Below are 19,416 nucleotides of genomic sequence, written 5' to 3'. Positions count from 1 at the left end.
GGCAGCGATGTGCCAGCCCGGCAGCGATGAGCCGTGGGCAGAAGATTTATTTCTGTAAAGCAGAAAACCGCGTTTGCTTTTTGATCATGCAGGCAGTCGTGCGTGCGTGCGTGCGGACTTCAGTCACGCAGAAAGACATAATTAGCCTGGGAGGTATCGAAGAACAAAAGAAGCCTAATACCGCTTAGTTAAGTTTAACAAAAGATAAGAAATAAAAGGAAGATGCTTTCTCCCTGGCCCCTCCCCTCTGTGATCGCTTGCCTCCAGCTGCAAAGATGCTGTTGCTCGAAAGGGGCTGCTGGAGCTTTAAGAGCCGCTCCCCCCCCCCCTACTCCCGACAATGGTCTGAGCCGAGCTCTGCTTCTCAAAGCAAAATTTGTAATATGCCATTTTTCTCATGGATGCTTCTCCTCTTGGCTGCTGACGAAGTGACCGAAGAAAATGTTGAGATACCAAGCAGCCAGTCTTGCCGGAGGACGGTTGCGGGCGCTTGGGGTTCCTCGGAGCAACGCCTGTGTCACCATTGCTAGGAAGATGGTCCAGGAGTGCTCGGCTGTGTGAGTCCCCGCTCGAAGCCGGTGGAGACTGCGGTTGTTATTGATCAAGTGAAATAGCAGACGCCGAAATAAAAGACACTAGGTACTGAACCTTCTATTTCTGAGTTATACATTCCCTACCTAGCCCCTGTACCCTCCGGGAGATGAGACGCAAATGCAAAATCTCGCTGTCTGCCTCTTGCTGTAGTACTTGTGTGGTATTAAAATGCATTTCTGTAGTGGGAGTTGGGAGTTAGAGAATTTCAGACTAAAAAACGTGAAGCCAAGTTTTTTTTATTTTTTATTTTTTTTTTTTTTTTTGGGGGGTGTGTGTTGTGGTTAAGGGAGACAGGGGATCGAGGAATGACATAAAGAACAAATAGTTGTCATGAGTCCTTTTTCTAAGGTACTGTGTTGACCACTCCTCCTGTGTGGAAGGAGTGCAGGATGTTTCTGTTAAAGGTGATATCATAGTTTAGTGGAGACTGGCAGGTAAAGAGTTAACTAGGAGGAGGAATATGCATGTAATGCAACTCAGACAATAGGAAGGATTTTCCTTATGGAATTACACTGTGTTGCCTAATAGCGATCCTGCTGAGGACATCTGAAGAGGCATAATTGCAGTAAGATCTGGTTTTATCAGCCACTATATGTATTTAATGATTTGAAAAAAATAGCTTGTAAATGCAAAATATTCGGAATGATCCAATGAAATGAGTTTTCAAGCTGATGTCACTATGGACAGGCTAGAATGGTAGTTAGATTTCTACTTCTTTTTCCTGCAGCAAAATTATAAGTAACTTGAAATGAGTCCTCAACCATGATGTGCAAATCTAACATCAGAGGAAACAGAAAACAAGCTTTTAAAGCCTGTTATGGATAGAAAGGTGAGGGACTAAAACTAGATTCACATCTAAGGTGGTGGCCTTCAAGGTGAGCAAAATGAATGCCTGTCAAGAGCCATTGTCAGGCACAAGCCAAGTAGCTTTTTGTCTTATTCCTAGAGCTTCCCAAGTGAAAGAAGTCCAGCTGGTAAATTATTCCCAGACTAAATGAGATTGCAGAGGTGTTTGTTGAAATATTCACTTTAAAAAAGATAAATAATTCCAAGACTCTTGGACAATCTAGATAACACAAGATAGGGTGGGGTCCAGTGAGAAGAAAGATGACAACTTTTTCATTTTCCACCTCTGTAGCTATATAGGATATGTTCCACAGAAATTTCAAGTTGTTTTAGAGAAAGTCAGTATGGAGGATACACTTCAATATCTGGTCCATGTATGATTATCAGCATAATCAGGGAAAAGTTAATATAAGAAAATTACTATCAATTTAGTTGTTAATGGAGTAGCTCCTGAAAAGGAGCTTTATATAACTCTTAGCCAAGGGTGGCCATATCCTGTGCTGTTTGTTGGAATTTTTGTCCATTCACTTGTCTGGATGTTTAAACTGAGCTGCAGAATTCCTAATTGAGCTAATACTTAGTTCACTCTTGATGGAGACGTAATGTAGCTAAGGCTATATATTTGCAGTGAAATTTTTGCATACAGTCTGAAAAATCTTAATGCTATAACAGTGAACCACATTCATTCCCCCTTTCATAGAACAGGTCACTTTAAATATTCACTGCTTTTTGTCAGTTAAATGTTTTGTGTTTAGAGGGGAAACCCGCTCATGAGTTCTGGTAACGTTGTAGGCAACAATCACATAATATCCAACATGCTCCCTGGCATTGCATCACATGCATTTGTGATATTTATGCCTCTCTTTGGAAGTAGTAAAATGACAGGATGGTTGATGGTTTGTCTATGTTAGTGACTTTTCCAACCACCTATACTGATCCAAACCCATTGAAGTCCATGATAGAATTCCATGAATGTAAACATTTGTTGGATTAGGCTCCATGCAAATGATTGAAGAAAACACTGACCTAGGAACCAATCAATCTGTAATAGAATACGTAGTAAATGGTGTAATAGATACACAATGGACAAGGAAGGCAATGTGTTTAGAGAATTTCAGTGTACTGCTTTGTAGTCTGTCCTTGTGTATGGTTGTGATACCTAAGGACTCAGGTCCAAGGTCCAAAACTACTATTAAAACAAGTATTTAGGTTTTGTTTCAAATTAAAAGAGTTTTAAAGTTATTACATTGCCTAAAAGTCTATTTCTTGGGAGCATGTACGTGCTACATGCATTTTAGGGGAAGTATGAATTTGTCAGTATCTTGCTCCCCACTCAGAACCTCTCTGAAGATTTGGCATAGTTGTAAGGTGCTATACAAGTTCACTACATATTGAAGTCCTTACAAGTTTTGGATACTGTGTGCACCCTGAGCAACGGAACTATAATGTCTGCTCTGTGTTTCACAATGAATCTAAGAAACAGTGTTTGTGTATTAACAGTAACATGCTGGTGACTTAATGCATATTTCATTGAGGGATTGCTTTACTTACATTCAGAATATAGGGTAAAGTGATAAACTTCATACTGCAGCAGGACTAAGTTCAGTATCAATGGAGCTTTCTTTTTTTCTATTTAAAGAAACACATTTTAAAAGTCTTATTTTTGTTGACTAAGATCAGTCAAGCATAGCTTTAGTTAAGTTTATTACTACAGGGCAAGTCAACCTTTTTCTGTCAAGGAACACAAAACTTCCCTTTTATTCCTTTGAATAAAGAGGTCCATAGTGCACGTTCAGCTATTAATGTCATCCTCTTAAATTGAAGCATGTCACCTTGTTAAGCCCTTTCTCTCTTTGCAGCCCTGGCTGCATGGGAAGTATTGCACAGAATAATATATATGAGAGTTTATTCAGTTATCACTGACTTCCGTGATCTTGAAAATATGAGATAGGGGTGTTTAATCCACCACTTGCAGTTCCAAACACCCAGTGAAAGAAATTCTAACTTCCTCAAGGCTCATTCTTGGATGCCTGTGTTCCACTCAACATGCCTTCAGGTTGGACTAAATGATCTTCAGAGGTCCCTTTCAACCCTAACTATTTTGTGATATCCCAACAGAAAGAAGTGGCTGCCCACACAGTAGTGGTCTGGACTGTTCCTCACTTACTCTTGAGGACCAGGATTGTCAATTAAAGTCTTCATTATCTGTTCCTCCTCCACCTCCTCCCACAACTCCTTTTCTGTAGTTTTCTGGGGGCAAAAGCCTGCAGCTCTCCTCTGGTGGCACAAAGAGCTGCGTGGCTTGCCAGGTGCATGGTTGGGCACCACTGGTGTAAGAAAATAGGATTTGAGGTATCAAGCTAGGAAACCAAGTTGGATTCCTGGAATACTCTTCTTTCATGTGGCCAGAGTCTTGGTAAAGGAATCTTTAATAAAATACTTCAGTAGGAATTTATTCAGTCTCTGCACAGCTGCCTCCTGATGTGTACAGATGTCTGAGTTTACTCAATTCAATACCATGTATCTTTCTTTTGAAAAGAACCAAAGTCTGTGTTTCCTGGTTCTTGGATTTGTTTGGTGGTCGATTTGTGTGATTGATTGATTAATTATTTTTCAAGAGGATTAATGTGAGATGTTAGGAAAGCTTCCCCCCCCCGCCATGAGAATATGATGTGTTCATGTTTTCATTTATCTTCTAATGGCATAGTCAGAAAACCTCCTAAATATAGCAAGCACCTCATGCCTGTAAGTATATAGTAAACATTCACTTGATAAAATATACCTTGAACAGGAACAACTTAAATGTTGGAATTTTGGGAAAAAACATTTGCTTACGTTTACTGTTTCTTCCTTTTAGATTCTAGAAAGAGCATATACCACTTAACTGAAGTCATACTGTGTTCCCTTGCCAAGCTAGGCTTCAGCAGCTTTTCAATCTTTATTCTAAAAATGTTTTTCATTATTTACTTTACTGTAGTTCACTGGCTAAGTGCAAAAATATAAAGCATTAAAATATGTCTTCAAACCTTTTTTTTTTTTTAAGTAATTTGAATGATAAGTAAAGATGATATAAGTGAGACCATAAAAGTTGAATTATAAGACTTTTCAAACTTTTAAATTCAAAATGGTCTGAGATGGGGCATTTTATAATCCAATATAGTATTTTCACTTATTTTTTGAGTATGTTTTTTGTCAAAGAGTAATTGCATACATTTCTAAAAATAAGCACAGACTTTTGGTTAAATTTGGATGTCTGAAGAGTGTGTGTTCATTTCCCATCCTCATATGGTTATGTTTACAGGTTTCTCTGATTCTCTGGTTTGTGGTTTTTTTGGGGGTGGTTTTTTTGTTTGGTTGTTTGGTTGGTTGGTTTTTTGGTTTTGTTTTTGTTTCTGGGGGGGTGGGGTGTTGTTTTTTTAACATCAGAAATTAGGACATTTAGTTTAAAAAGTGATATCTGAAAATGTGTCCGTATTATGTCAAATATAACTGAGGTTTATTTTTTAATTTTAAATGTTTTTACTTTTTGTCAAAAACTTTCAAGCATGTGGAGACCCAAATTATTGCTTTTTTGGTTTTGTTTTTTGTTTGGTTGTCCAGTGTTTTGTGGGGTTTCTTGTATGAATGCAATGAGATGAGCCACAATGTGGCAGGTTTTTTGTTTGCTTTATTTCAAGGTTTTCTCCAGCTTTATGTAAGTGTACATTAAATTTCAGAATCTCTGTGGTAAATGAGTGAATTCTTTGAATTTTCCTTGCCCAGTACTGGGTCATCTGCAAAATAAGATCAGTTTGCTCTCTGAAGATATTCAGTGCTCACTGTACATTTCTGAAATTTAAGGCAAATATTATGCAGTGAAATTTATAAGAGAAATTACTTTGCACTTTAGAATTGTGGCAATGCAATTCAAGGTTTCTGTTCTAGACTTCAGAGAAGGGATTCTAAAACTTGATGTACGTTGTTGGTTGTCTTTGCTTGTCCTTCCTTTTCTGTTATTGTCAGCTCTGAATTCTTTTTTTTACTAATAGGACTCATCAAAGAAATATATATGTATAATTGCCTTGAAGTAGTTGTTAGGAATGTATTGATTAGTAAAAAGAATACTATGTGGGATAACAAATATATGGACATAGGAGCTGGCATGTGCAGGCCAAGTGGAGAGATTAAAATCGTACACAGACTCAAACTTAGGCATCTGGTTTTCAGTGTGCACATGGAGTTGAATGAGGAACTAGCAGTCACTTATACCGTATAAAACCAATTCAGAAGAGTAGAAGGCTGAGAAACTTCATCCTGATCTTTGATCTCTTGGGGCTGTTTCTGGTCATATGGTTATAGGCAGTGAACCATATGACAGGGGAGCAGGATCTCAAATCATTGGCTGATAAACACAATTAGAAAACATGGAATATCCAGAAGTCAGTTTATGACTGTTTGGTCTATACAGAAGTATGGTTTAAAAAACCAAGTCGTATGAGCCTAACCAGTTTTTGGAACAGTAAGAATGGAGGACAAAAAAGAAGCTTAATGACGGTCCATTGTTTATCCTATTCAGTTCCGTTCTCAGTAGAATTGATATCTTCATGATTTAGTAAGAAGTGTGTACTTGAGACAAATACCTGCCATGTATGCATGGATCTGTTATTCCTGAACTGTTCATATACCAGTAAGTCCAGGATCCATCTGACCTGTGTATATGAAATTTGATTCATGCATATATAGTGAAATGTATTAGAGTTTTTTCGAAAGTTCTGCAAATTCACAGATCAGCCATAAAAGTGTGTGTGTGACACCGTTGTTCTAAAGTATAATAGAAGTGGGCCTGTCAATAGCCTTATTTTGCACCTTTAAGAACTGCAGCATTGAATGTGGCTCTGTATCCCCCATAAATACAACTGAAAAAAGCACACATTTTTCATAGAAATAATGACTAATTCTGGTTAATTTAGTACTAGAGAGATCACTTTCAGTGTTTAATGATTGAAATCCTTTCCATATAAAAGATACTTTAGCTTAATACAGATTTATGGTCTGTGATTAGTGGGACAAGAGTAGGTAGTTACAGTGATTCCTTCTAACAAGAGGAGCTGGAAGCCATCGTGCAGCAGGAAAGCTATGATGTAGTCGCTATTGGAGAAACATGATGGGATGACTCCCATGACTGGAATGCTGCAATGGATGGCTACATGCTCTTCAGAAGAGATGGGCAAGGTAGGAGAGGTGGAGGAGCGGCTGTGTATCTTAGGCAGTCTCTTGATTGTATAGAACTTGAGGTTGTTGATGATAAGGTTGAGTGCCTTTGTGTAAAAATCAGGGGGGAGGTCAACGAGGCTGACACCCCAGTGGGAGTCTGTTGTAGACCACCCAACCAGAATGAAGAGGCAGATGAGTTATTCTGTAAACAGCTGGCAGATGTTTCAAGATGTTTCAAGATCACCAGTCTTTGGGAGACTTTAACCTGCCAGATGTCTACTGGGAACTCAGCACATCAGACAAGAGGCAGTCCTCCTCCCTCCAGTGAGGAGGTTCTTGGATTCTATGGAGGGTAGCTTCTTGTTGCAGCTGGTGATCGAGTGTGCCGGGGTGGGGCCCTGCTAGACCTGCTGTTTACACACAGAGGAGGGCTGGTGGGAGATGTGGTGGTTGGAGACCATCTGTGGTAAAGTGACAGTGAAATAACAGAGTTTTCAATACTCAGTGAAACAAGGAGGGCCATCAACAAAACCTCAATCCTGGACTTCCAGAGGCAGACTTCAGCTGAATCAGGATGCTGATTCAAGGGCTGGGAAACAACCCTTAAAAACAAAGGGGTCTAGGAAGGATATGTATATATATAGGATATATATATATACACACACATACTTCAAGAAAGTATATATATATATATATACACACACACATACTTCAAGAAAGAAATATACATACTTCAAGAAAGAAATCCTGAAGGCGCAGGAGCAGGTTGTCCTTATGTGCTGAAAGATGAGCCAGCAGGAGAGAAGACTGGCCTGGATGGACAGGGAGCTTTTGCAAGAACTAAGGGGAAAAAAAGAACGAAAAAGGGGCAAGCAACTCAGAAAGTGTTTTGAGGATGTTGTTAGGTCATGCAGAGAGGAAATTAGAAAGGTGAAAGCTTAATTAGAACTTAATCTGACCACTTCTGTAGAGGATAATAAAAAGTGTTTTTATAGATACATTCATAGCAAAAGGAAGGGCAAGGAAAGCATCCGTTCTTAATTGGATGTGGCAAGGAGTATGGTCACCAAAGCTGAGGAAAAGGCTGGGGTACTTAACACCTTCTTTGCCTCAGTTTTCAACAGTAAGATGGCTCATCTTCAGGACAGCTGGCCTCCTGAGCTGGTAGATAGGGACAGGGAGCTAAATTGACCCCCTGTAATCCAGAAGGAAGCAACTAGTGACCTGCTGAGCCACTTAGATGCTCACAGGTCTATGGGACCAGAGGGGATCCATCGTAGAGTGATGAGAGAGCTGGCAAAAGAGCTCACCAAGCCACTCTCCGTCATTTATCATCAATCCTAGCTCACCGGGGAGGTCCCAGATGACTGGAAGTTGGCCAGTGTGACACCCATCTGTAAGCAGGGCCAGAAGAAGGATCCAAGGAACTACAGGCCTGTCAACCTGACCTCAGTGCCTGGCAAGGTTATGGAAAAGATCATCTTGAGTACCATCACACGGCACCCACAGGATGGATGGGGGATCAGACCCAACCAGTGTAGATTTAGGAGGGGCAGGTCCTGTTTGGCCAATCTGATTTCCTTTTATGATCAGGTGACCCGCCTGATGGATGAGGGGAAGGCTGTGGATGTGGTCTATCTGGACTTCAGCAAAGCCTTTGACACCCTCTTTCATTGCATACTCCTGGAAGGGCTGGCAGTCCACAGCTTGGACAGGGTCACTCTGTGCTGGGTTAGGAAATGTCTGGATGGCCCGGCCCAGAGAGTGCTGGTGAACAGGGCTGCGTCCAGTTATTGGCCTGTCACTAGTGGTGTCCCCCAGAGATGTGTTGGGCCCAGTCCTGCTTAATATCTTTACTGATGATCTGGATGAGGGGATCAAATCTACCATTAGGAGATTTGCAGATGACATCAAGTTCAAGAGGAGTGTTGATCTACTGGAGGGTAGGAGGGCTCTGCAGAGGGATCTGGACAGGCTAGATAGGGGTGCTGAATCCAGTGGCATGGTGTTCAATGAGTCAAAGTGCCGGGTCCTGCACTTTGGCCACAACAACGCCCTGCAGCACTGGGGAAGAGAAGGCTCAGGGGAGACCTCATCACCTTCTACAACTTCCTGAAAAGAGGTTGTAACCAAGTGGGTACTGATCTTTTCTCCAAGTAATTAGCAATAGGAAGGGAGGACACAGTCTTACGCCGCAGCAGGGGGGGGTTAGGTTGGACGTTAGGAAGAAGTTCTTCACAGAAAAGGTGATTGGGTGTTGGAATGGGCTGCCCTGGGAGTTGCTGGAATCACTGTCCATGGAGGTGTTTAAGAAAAGACTGGATGTGGCACTCGGTGCCATGGTCTAGTTGAAAAGGTGGTGTTAGGTCACAGGTTGGACTTGGTGATCTCAGAGGTCTTTTCCAACCTAGTGGATTCTGTGATTCTGTGTGATTCTGTGATCTCCTGAACCACATTATCCTGTGGTTAGCCAAGGATTGACTAATACATGCACATACCATCAGAAGGCTCAGGAAACTTCAAGAACTCTTGTAACTCCCTAACATAATTCATTTTGTATATAAAGATTCAAATGCATATGTGCCCTCCTATTTGTCCTCAGCTTCCAGTCTTCTAAACTGTGATTGGTCTGTTTGCTGACACTCTGTTTCTGCTGAAGTTCTTTCACTGCTTTACCTGCCCTAGCTTTTGTTGCAACACCTCTTGATAAACCTCCCTTTTTCCTTTTTTTTCTTAATTTAAGAATTCAAATGTGATCAGTATTTTGATTTCTTCCTGCTATCAAGAAGAAAATTCATAAAGAGTGCAGTAAGGTCCTGGTGAAGTGGCTCTATTTTTCAACATGTGCTGAAAGTCTTTCCTGGGGACACTGTTAAATGGTGGTCATCTTGAGACATTGAAAGCATCCCATCTGCTGGCAGGTATAAGAGTGATAAATGCCAAATAAAGTTTAAAAAAGGGAAAAAACAAACATAAACAAAAAGGCAAGAAGACACAAATCATAGTAAATCAGAACAGTATGGCATACTATACCTTTCATGAAGTGCTATAAGAAATATTTCTTTGGAAGCTCCACAACAAAACTGCAGTTGTTTGAAATTTTGTTCTTTTTTTCTGTCTTGGTGACTCAGGAGCACTCTGAAAAACCAGGTTCCCTTCAAAGTTGTTTGGGGTCCTCATTGCCTCCCACAAAAAAAAATGTGTGAGGACATAACCCAGGATTCCCATTTCTCTTGCTCCTCCCTGTTGCAACAGTCGAAGCATTCCTTTCTGTCACACCCTACTGGTATTTCTGATCTGGTTTGGGTTAGCATCTGCATTTCCATATTTCTCTCCACTCTTAGTGTAAGGGAAGGCAGAGGATGCATTCGGTTCCGATGGAATAATGGCATTGATCTCTGAACTTCCAGAAAGCAATGTACATCACCTGTCTTGACTGCAAGGACTGCGGTACCTTTTAAAGATTCTCCTGAGGCTATGGGCTGTGGGAGAAAACTTCCAAATAGCAACTGCCTACATCAGGAACTGCCTGCCCATTCCCTGCCTTCTCTGCTGTTTTAGTCATAGACAAAGTTTGTTACTTGTGCTGTGTCAGGGTAATGCAGCCCAGGCATTCAAAATAAGCACAATGCATGATCCCCTTCCCTCCTGGAATGCAACAGCTTAGAGGGACAAGATGGGATAATAGTGCCATGAACATCCAACTCATAGATTCCATTGCTACTCTACAACCACATATATATATATGGCTTCCCACATGCACACAATGATTATAAGAGGAGAGTTTCTGTCTATTTGAATGCAAGGTGCTGAGGTAGCAGCAGCTGTCTGCACAAGATGTTTCCCTGCCTGATCCCACACACTCACCAGCATACAGGAAAATTGCACCACTCTTGCTCTACCAGTCTGTGCGTATGTTGTGCCACTCACACCATAAACCTCATCTGCAGGTGTAGGACATTGGAAGTAATTTCTTGAATGATGAATGTTCACTGATGAGAATTCCCTGGGACAAGAAGCACAGCCTATGAGATGCTGACAATTGTGAGCAGGAAAAGTTCAGGGACAATCCAAATTGTTTACTTTGGTCTTGAAGAAGGGGCATGCAGAGACCTTGGTCTCCGGCCACCTGCTGCATATTGAAAAGTTGTGATTAAACAGAACAAGTGGCAGATGACCTTGGAATTTTTTAATTATCCCTTTTCTCTCCTTGAACTTGACCATCCCAAACTGGTTAGCCACAGGTGGGAGCTGAGAGGAGACACTGCACAGGGTGACGGCCCCTTGTTGAGTGAAATGTGCTTCTGTAAGGCCGTGAGAGGTACGTGGAGGCAAGGCAGTGGCTCCCTGTGCTGCCAGTGCTGCATCTCAAGAGGCCTGCAGACAGTGGACAAAGCAGTTAATCAACAGCAAACTCTCCCACTGATTCCCAAAGCTTCTTCTCATACACGAATGCAGGTTTTGAGATTTACATAAGAAACTTTGTAATTGAAGCATGGGACTAGGTGATATTGTTTGCTCTGCTCAGGACAGAATTAAGAAACAAATAACAGTGATTCTGTTTCCGGTAATTCAATTTGCACGAGATATCACAAGGATGTAATTAGCAGAGAATTTCTAGTTCTTGACCTCTTACTGAACAAGCTCACTGGAGAATAATTTCTCCGGAGGGTGGGAATAACTAGATAGAAAAGTAGATTAACCTGGTGTTAAGGCAGCATGATATGGGATCAATGGTTAGTCTGAGCTGTACTGTAGAATTGCCTAGAGGATGACAAAATCTGGCAATTAGTGGCAGATATTGACATCAATACCAACCACTCAACAATGAAATTAAGTAGAGAAGGGAGAAAATCAACCATAAAGGAGACTACAATTGCAGAGGAAGTATTTTCTGTCATTTTAAGAGAGTATTATTTGCAAAACTATTAATTTAAATTGTTCTGTTGGTGTTCATCTTCTTCCAGTCTTCTTTCAGTTTAGGAAGCACATTCAAAGTCTTTGCTGTTTTGAATTAGTCACTGTATTTAATCCCTCTCTATCGACCATCTGATTAACAATGAGCACAAATCTGAAAGAGGGAACAATGCAATAATCTACTGTGTCCATGTGACAGAGTTAATTCCTCTTATGAAATCTCTTCATATGTTTTCTGTACTGAAGAGCTTTTCCTTGATTTGTTTTCTTTTTAAAGAAATGATGTGTGAAGTGATGCCAACGATAAATGAGGACACCCCGATGAGCCAACGGGGGTCCCAAAGCAGTGGCTCGGACTCGGATTCTCATTTTGAGCAGCTGATGGTGAACATGCTGGATGAAAGGGACCGTCTCCTTGATACTCTTCGGGAGACACAGGAAAGCTTGTCACTTGCACAGCAACGCCTACAGGATGTCATCTATGACAGAGACTCCCTCCAGCGACAGCTGAACTCAGCGCTGCCTCAGGTATGTAGCTGATAAAGGTTTTTTTTGTTTAGGTTCACCATTTTTTTAATTAATACCACTTACTTTAACCCTAATCAGTATTTATTCCTTGAGGCCCAAATTTTGCTCCCATTGATGTTGGCTGCAGAACTCCTGCTGATTAAATAGTACATGATTTGACTTCCATGGAACCTGTCTTTAAAGTTAAGAGTAGGAGTAAAGCAGTTGACTTCAAGGAGAGCAAGATGAAGGCCTGTAGCTACTGGTTCTTTTGGCTGTTGCTCTAGCATTTACTACAGGTAAGGGAACATTTAAATCAAAGATCTAATGGTGGGAACAAAGAGAAAAGAATGAGGATGTTTTTTAGGTACTATTCTGAAGAAGAGTTTATAAAACCAAATAAAAACAACTTATGTAGGTTAAATAAGGTTCTATAAAATACCACAAAAACAACTATCTCAATATTTAAATTTAATTAGTTTTAAATAATTATATAAATGTAATTATCTAAAGTTATCTTGGTCTTTTTTAGGAACTTCAAAATTACTTCAGTTAAAATATTAATGTGATAGTATATTTCAATATTATATATCAATAAAGTTATTTCTTTAATATACTAAAATTAAAAGCAAAGAAACATCTTACTTCAGTCTATATGTGTGGCCAGAGATATGAAATATATCATGTGTCAAAATGCAGTTTTTCTCCATGTTCTTTTCTTGGCATCTCTCACTGTAACTCACTAGAGAAGGTGACTGTAGGCTTATCTGCCTGGTTCAAGTTCTATACCTGTTAAGAGTGGTTAGGGAGGAATGAAGACAGTATGTGGTTGGAATAAAGAGGTGGTAAGGATGAATGAAACAAGTGAGAACATTTTTAAAGGTAGAAAAGAAAAAAAGGCATCCACTGGAGTAGGGAACAGAAGCAGTAGCTTAAGGGCTAACCTCAGTAGGTTACTGGAATATTTTGGAATAGGACTGAATAAGAGAGAGACCCTGTAATCATTTGAAGAATAGCATTAGTGACTTGAGCAGTAGCTCCAGACAATGAATAAGTACAGTTGGCTTGGGACAAGCAAGAAGGAGCAGTGATGATCTTGATGTACAGTTGGGTTTTTTTTAGTTTTTCCCTAATTTGTGGGAAGTTGAGCTTCTTTTCTGCTTGTGTTGCTCCGTAGAAGAGTGTAAAAAAATAAGTGAAAGACAGCATAAATCCTTTATTCAAGGATTTGTTGCTAGAAATCTGAAGAGAGGACTATCTGCATCTGTGTAACATTAAACAATAAGGTTGAGTTATTAGGTAATGCTGTTACAGCTGCAGCTGTTAATTCTGTAGCCAGTTACTGTAGATGCCTATAGTTTTTTATACTGGTCAGAACAATGTATAGTTAACTATGTGTTTCAAATTTGAGTTACAGAAATACAGTTGTCTTCCTAAGTGCTGTCATTGAAATAAATTTTATTTCCATTAGGTTAGCAGTCTTAACTTTATGAACATCTATGTTTAATTGAATAGCTGTTTCTAAGGCAGGAGGGAAAAAATGAGCAGGCAATTACAGATCAGCTGGACTAAATGTAGTAACAGGAAAGACCTTTAAACTTATTTTTGGGAAAAACCTAATAATATGTCAAAAAGTTAACTTAAAAATATGACTAGGGTTTATCAAAATTATCTTTATACAGAGTAACTCAACATGGCTCTTTGGTACCAGATTTGTTAGGTTAGGGAATGAAGGTATCCCTAAAATGGGTATCTTTCGAAGCTGCCCCATTTAAATTACTAATAGATGGGAAGTAAGAGAAATCAATATAGTAATTAGTAAGGTAAGTAACAAAAGAGAGAGAGGAAAACTTTTCACTTACAGTAGACTGACAGGATGGAAGGAGGCTAGTAGTAGTAGCTAATTAAGAATGTGTTTTTAGATCAATTTTTGATAATCTGACCACAACAAGAAGTAGCATGCTAGTGGAAATTTTGGACAATGCAAAGTTGAGTTGAACAGTCAGCTAAGGGAATGAGTATGATAGTACACAATAACAGAAGTAACAGAAGTGGGATGATGTTGCATGGTACAAAGATGAGAAGATGTCAGAAGAAGGTCTTGAATTATGAAGGAATGACATCTTTTTTAAGCAAAGACACAATGAAAACCCCCAAACTGTTTTCAAGATGAAGGTAGTGTGAAAGACATTATTTATCATACTACCTTTGGTTAACCTCTGAACTTGACCCAGAACACCCCACCATGTTCTCTATTTCAGACTTTATTCTGGAGACATTCTATTAGTGTGGGAATATTCCACACAAAGAATGAAACATGAGTCTGAACATTTTCACTTAACTATGAGAATTACGTGATAATACAGTTAAGCTGAGAAGTGTTCTGTGCATAATAGATCTTCTGTTATTAAGAAGCTAGTTCACTAGTGATCTTGTTTATTCTTTGCAAAGCTTCCTGTTGACAGCAGAAGCCTCTAAGGAAGGTGTATTTGGATCTGCAATGCATGTTTCCTTGCAACAGGAATTTGTTGTACTCAGGTCATGACTTTTGAGTCCAGCAAAAAAAATTGCTAAATACAGTACAACTCCACTGTAATGGGGAAGTATAAGATCTAAATATTTAACAGTGTGTTTTTATTTTGTTGGAGTAAAATTAGGTTTTTTACTGTAGCACAAAAGAATTGTTTTACTAAAAAGGTTAGTAACTGTATTTAGAAACAGTAACTTATGGTTTGGGTGGTGGAAAGAGGAATATGTTCAGTTACAACTTCCTCAAGCAAATTTCACCATAATCTTCTCTGAGCTAAATTGTCTAGAAAATATCACCTATATTAGTTACCTTGTAGAAAAACTGGAAAAATACAAAGTATGTCATGGTAAGACTTACAATGACTCATAGGAATCATAAGAGTTATAATAGTTATAAATGTACTCTGATTAGCAATGTTGAACTAGGCTTGTTTTGTGGTTACTTTAGTGTTTCTTTTAGTCTTTCAAAAAAAAGTTTCAAGGCATGAAAGATGCCAAGATATTATTTATATGAAGATGTTCATAAGTCATCACTCTCTAGCAAGTACGTTTATTTTTTTCATTAGTAATGTACTTGCTCTGTAAATTACTTATGAAATTAATATTCACAGAATCACAGAATAGTTGAGATTGGAAGGGACCTCTGGAGGTTACCTTGTCCCACTCTTCTGCTCCAGCAGGGTTAGTAAGAACTGCTGCCCAGGACTGTGTCTTTTGAATATCTCCGAAGGTAGACTCCACAGCTTCTCCAGGCAACACGTGCCAGTGTTCAGTCACCCTTAAAGTAAAAAGTGTTTCCTGATGTTCCAGAGGAACCCTGTTTCCATTTGTGCCCCTAGTCTCTTGAATATTATATTATGAGAATGTTCGGATTTTACTGAACACTTATGTTAGCAGATTTTTTTTCTAAATGACTATTAACTCTTTTCTGATCTGATCATCAGAATCTGCACCTATGCTATTTCTTTTATAGTAGCATTCATTCTGACTATTAAAGCTGACTAGAAGTTAAGTTCTCGGTATTAATCTCATGGGAACTCACTTTAAAATAGGAAAGTTAGGCCTTTCAGAAAGGTTAATTCATTCCATATCATGAAATCTGGAAATGCTCTGGATTTGTTTGGTTGGGTTTTTTCCTTTTTACTATAGACTGTGCCTGAGTTATAGAATCAAGAAGTAGTTTGGGTTGGAAGGGACCTTAAAGATCATCTAGTTCCAACCCTCTTGCCACGGGCAGCAATGCCACTCCCTAGATCAGGTTACTTAGGACCCCATCCAACCTGCCCTTGAACAATTCCAGGGATGGGGCATCCACAACTTCTCTGGGCAACCTGTTACAGTGTCTCACCATCCTCATAGTGAAGAATTTCTACTTGATATCCAATCTAAACCTACCCTGTTTCAGCATAAAGCCATTCCCCCTTGCCCTGTGACAAGTCCCTCTCCAGCTCTTCAATTCCCAGGCTCTTCCTTTCTACCCTTTTTAAACATGGGGTTATGTTTCTGCTTTTCCAGTCAGTGGGAACTTCACAAAGCTGACACGACTTTTCAAGTAAGATGGACAGTGGCTTAGACACTTCATCCACCACCTGGGGATGCATCTTATCAGCTCCCATGGATTTATTCACCCTCAGGTTTCTTAGATGTAGATAATCTTAAATCTGCTCTTCTCCTACAGTGAGCAGTTCTTCATTCTCCCAGTTCCTGCTTTTGCCTTCTACAACTTGAGTGCTGTGGTTGGAGCTCAGTGCCTAGCTTGTTTGCTTAATTTTTAGATAGTTAATCTTATATGACTTGAATTTTATTGTGCATGGGTATAAAACCCCTGCCTTTAAAATGGACCTTAAAAAACTAAAGCAGCCCAAATATGTTATTCTTTGGTAGAGATAATTGAATAATTTGTACTGAGAGAGAGGCCATTGGAAATCCATTTTGGTTTTTAAAAGATTTATTTTATTTATTTTCAGCAAGTTAGAGTATATTGGTATTGTAGTGAAACTCTCTTATGGAGTTCTAAACACCTAGTTCTAATTAAGTTTAAATTCTTTAAGATGTTGCAAAAGTATTTTTTTCTCTCTAATAATCTGTTCTTTTTGGATATAGATAGTAGAATTGTTTGGAATGTGGGACTGCAATGTTAAAAAAGAATCCTTTTATGTCCACTGGCACCCCATAGATTTCAACTAAATTGTAATTGTTAGCTACAATAATTCAGTAATAAAATCAGTAGTAGAAACATACTGCTAATCACTAAGGTTTTATTTCCTCTAATAGGATACCACTCATTTAGAAATAAATGCTTACTGGAGGCATGATAGAAGGGAAAATCCAAAGAGGGAAAAGTAATGACCTTGTTTTATTGAACCAGTTTATGTAATGTGATCAATGTTAACCTTTAATAGGACTATGATTAGAGAATTTTGTTGAGAGCCTTGCAGTTTCTTTCAATACAATGAACAGTGAATGTTTTACTAGCATGGACAAGGAAGGTGTAAGGAGACAACAATAGGTCAGTAGGGGCTTATTCTGAGGTTGTGTTTTCTCTTTAAATGTTTGTGCTTACAGTGTGTGGATACAACATAGTGGCATACATATAGACACATAAAATGACATAGATATAAAAATAAAATAACCCACTAGGAAAATATACAGAGATTTTTAAATAGTAATAATTAAAGTAGATTTTGCTCATTTAAGGTTGGACACTTGATAAGAGAATGTTGCTCTTTACTGTTTGGGTGAAAATAATAGCCTGACCCACAGTATTGTTTTTAAAACATTTCTTGTTCTTATGATGAAGATGGAATGATGGCTTTTTTCCTTCATTTATTTCTTTCTGGCTATGCTGAAGAACATAGAGTACAAATGGCATCCTGTATATTTGAATGAATAATCAGTACTTTTTTTGCAGTACTAAAAACATCCTCTTGTGTGAAGGACTTCTGTATATTTCTTTATACAGCAAAATTATGCATTTTTCCTCACATTTCCAGGGATTAATTTAAAAAGAATTCCAAGGAGTGAAACTGAGATCTATTCTACGTGTCTGAGGCAAAAAATTCCAAGTTTTCTGTCTCAGAGCTCCAGTGAGACACTCAATATTCATGTGTAAAAATTGAAGTTTAACCCAGTATTTGTTGCTATCTCTAAATTTGTAGTGTCATAGAGAAAAATTGTTCAGGCTACTAAATAAAAATGTCATGATTTTTAGGTGTTCTGAACCTATGCAGTTCCCACTAAAATCAGTGCAAGTAGCAAGTCTTTCTGGCTGCCAAAATCAGTTTAGATTACTAAAAATGAACAGAAATATTTTCATAAACAAATTGGAATTTTATTGTTAAAAGACAGACTGACTGTATTGGTGGTGTAAGTAAGACAATGCTTTACCTGAGTCATCTGTAGACTACCCTTTTTTTAAAAATTGTCATCATATTGCCAACAGAGCACAATCACAGGTATGATTATACATACAAGTAATAATTTGAATTCTTTTCAAATATGAGTTTATTTCCTTGCTGTTGTAAAGTTCTGTTTATTCAATAGCATATCGCAAAGCATTTATAAGCAGGAGATTTTCTCCTAAAAGCTTTGGACTTTGTAATGAGTACTTGATGACTGAAGAAGACTGATGCAACAATTCAGTGAAGAAAAAACTGGGATATAAGAAAAAAAGACAGAAACATAAATATTTAGAGCAGGAGGAGCATGTGATGAATGCCTGAAGCTAGCAACAAGACTATGTACTCCCATTTCACTCTACATCTCCTTCATAAACATTGATAATAATTATTTTAGCTTGAACCAGGTACATCAACTGCTGCATTAACTGTTGATGGCTCATTTGTCTGAATGCTTATAGAGACAGATGTTATAAAATTATAATGGTGCTGGTCAACAGAATAGAACACAGATGGTTATGCATGTCCCTGTAAAAGTAGCAGTTGCCACTGAATTGTAGAGACCGTAGTTTTCATAACAGCTATAGTCATTCCTCCAAGTGTTTAAGAGGCATATTGACAATGGCCTTAATAGTATGATTTAACTGGGTCAGCCCTGAAGTGGTCAGGCAGTTGGACTAAATGATCCTTGTAGGTCTCTTCCAACTGAACTATCCTGTTATACAGGGAAGAAAAGTTGGAAAAAAGAATCCGATTTTATAAAGCTTACCTCTGTTAGTATAATCTTTACTCATGTCCTTGAAAGTGGATGGTAGAGGCTGAGACATAATCCAAGAACATCTTGAAAACACATATTCCTTCCTTTATAATTCTCTATTAAAATCAAGGGAAATACAGAAATATTTGAGACTTCTAGAAATGTCTTATTCAGTCTATCTTCTATCATAACAAATATTTACCTGTACTAATGAGTATTTACACAAAACCATAAAATTATGTTAGGGAATTTTTTTTTCCTAAAGTATGGATAATTTAGCTATCACTGAAATCTGTGGAGTTTTCCTGTTGACTCTGAAGACAAGAGGTTTGTTTGTATTGATGAATATGTCTCTTTCATATGATCCCCAGGAATGTGAACTTTTAGGGGTAGAAGTTAAGGGCCAGGTAGATCAGTAGCCTTATTTTATATAATATAACATTTCTACAGTCTACTCAAGAATCTGCTCCAAATCATCATTTGCTGAGTATATCTTATACTTTAAGTATAGGGTTTTTTCCTAGTTAGTATCAGATTACAGGCTTTGTTTTTTTGGTTTTGTGTTTGGTTTTTTAAAATTATTTAATTTTATTATTATTATTATTGTTCAACTGCATTCTTTACCATGTATGTGTTCTAAAAAAATCCCAATTACACCGTGACAGTCAATTTGTT

At 38.5% G+C, this 19,416-nt stretch overlaps 1 protein-coding gene across 8 annotated transcripts in view; it reads left to right on the top strand.

The window, feature by feature from the left end:
* Nucleotides 1-318: 318 nt before the first annotated feature.
* Nucleotides 319-19,416, top strand: part of PPFIA2 (PTPRF interacting protein alpha 2) — a 333,097-nt gene continuing 313,999 nt past the window's right edge. For 4 of the 8 annotated variants that reach the window (XM_050324730.1, XM_050324725.1, XM_050324726.1 and 1 more), the window contains exons 1-2: nucleotides 320-639; nucleotides 11,828-12,078. In XM_050324730.1, the coding sequence (XP_050180687.1) occupies nucleotides 11,830-12,078 (249 nt within the window). In that variant the 5' untranslated portion in view covers nucleotides 320-639; nucleotides 11,828-11,829. Of the gene's footprint in view, nucleotides 640-11,827; nucleotides 12,079-19,416 lie in introns of all 8 variants that reach the window. The other 4 variants (XM_050324727.1, XM_050324724.1, XM_050324732.1 and 1 more) reach the window with 2 other exon arrangements.

The sequence above is a fragment of the Myiozetetes cayanensis genome, unplaced genomic scaffold, assembly GCF_022539395.1.
Source record: "Myiozetetes cayanensis isolate MyiCay16 unplaced genomic scaffold, myiCay2020 scf3, whole genome shotgun sequence".
Classification (NCBI taxonomy): domain Eukaryota; kingdom Metazoa; phylum Chordata; class Aves; order Passeriformes; family Tyrannidae; genus Myiozetetes; species Myiozetetes cayanensis.
This window is presented reverse-complemented; position numbering and strand designations above follow the sequence as displayed.